The sequence below is a fragment of the Zingiber officinale genome, chromosome 1B, assembly GCF_018446385.1.
Source record: "Zingiber officinale cultivar Zhangliang chromosome 1B, Zo_v1.1, whole genome shotgun sequence".
NCBI classification, from domain to species: domain Eukaryota; kingdom Viridiplantae; phylum Streptophyta; class Magnoliopsida; order Zingiberales; family Zingiberaceae; genus Zingiber; species Zingiber officinale.
This window is the reverse complement of record NC_055986.1, coordinates 14,303,150-14,304,488: the sequence shown is the minus strand read 5'-3', so window position 1 is coordinate 14,304,488 and position 1,339 is coordinate 14,303,150. Positions and strand designations below refer to the sequence as shown.

Genomic DNA, 1,339 nt, shown 5'->3' with positions numbered 1-1,339 from the left:
AAAAACATTTAAATTCAAATTGAAATTCAAATCCTAAATTTTAAGTTGACAGTAACTAATACACTGATCAATAAACAATCCCAAAGAGACTTAATTTTGTTTAGAAATGAGGAGAAAAAAAAGGAAATGAGAGACTGGAAAATTTTATCCTTCTCTTATTTTCTTATCCCTGATTTAGAATATAAAAAAATTACCCTTCCTTCCCTCCCCAGTAATGAAACACCTCCCCCATCTAAACACTCTTCCCCCATCTAAACATAAAATTAGGCACTGAGGATGTGAATCCCAATCCTAAAATATCCCAAAACTCACCTGCAGTTTACATGATAGTCGATAAGAAACTTTATATTGAGACCGGATCAATCACATCCCTGATTAATACGATGAACTGATACATGCACTACCAAAAAATTAAAAGAAAAGAAAATACACTGCCACCTCCAATTCGTAACCCTATGGTCGCCGCTTGAACACAGTAGAGGGTGTAGGGGTGCATCTGCATCATGAACCTGCGTTGGACGAAAACGCCGGATGGGATAAGGTGACACGAATGCTTGGATTTCCAAAGGAGGCAATGTGATGAAGTTCAGCAACGGCAATATTCAATATTTTGTATCTAACACTGATAGATTGTGATTACAATTCTATCAGGCACTACCCTTGTGCCATATTGACGTTTAGCCGCCGAAGCCGTAGAGAGTGCGGCCTTGGCGCTTGAGGGCGTAGACGACATCCATGGCAGTGACAGTTTTGCGTCGGGCATGCTCAGTATAGGTGACGGCGTCACGGATGACGTTCTCGAGAAAAATCTTAAGGACACCCCGGGTCTCCTCGTAGATGAGGCCGGAGATGCGCTTGACGCCGCCCCTCCTCGCCAGGCGGCGGATGGCGGGCTTGGTGATGCCCTGGATGTTATCGCGGAGGACCTTGCGGTGGCGCTTGGCGCCGCCCTTCCCCAACCCTTTGCCTCCCTTCCCGCGGCCCGACATAATCGATCTGATTCTGAGTTGCAATCGATTTGGGACAAGGATGTGGAACGCGTGTCGGATGGTATGCATCGGTTTGCATATATAACGACGAACGCAAACTGGACTGTTGGATGGAAGGCGATCCGTGGGACGAGACTAATTTGTTTGCTGTCCGTTCGATTAGTCACTTTCGATGCTCATTGGCGGAAACGATGGTGAGCGGATCGACGATCCATCTCGTGGCGCCCGCTATACGCGGACTTTACGAAAAGCAAAATCCTCGAATTGGCGCGTTCCAATTGGCGCGAATTGTACGTGGTTACTTGGTTCGGTCCATCTGTTGGTTCAGATCATCAGAACCGTTGGTAAGT

General features: G+C 46.3%; 1 protein-coding gene across 1 annotated transcript; it reads right to left on the bottom strand.

Moving 5' to 3' along the window:
• Positions 1–318: 318 nt before the first annotated feature.
• Positions 319–1,040, bottom strand: LOC122051332 (histone H4). Its single transcript, XM_042612416.1, has one exon. The coding sequence runs from the start codon at positions 987–989 to the stop codon at positions 678–680; it is 312 nt and encodes a 103-aa protein (XP_042468350.1). The 5' UTR covers positions 990–1,040; the 3' UTR covers positions 319–677.
• Between the last annotated feature and the right edge of the window lie 299 nt (positions 1,041–1,339).

Coding starts and splice junctions, on each gene's coding strand:
- LOC122051332 (XM_042612416.1), bottom strand. CDS start 989: ATGTCGGGCCGCGGGAAGGGAGGCAAAGGGTTGGGGAAGGGCGGCGCC.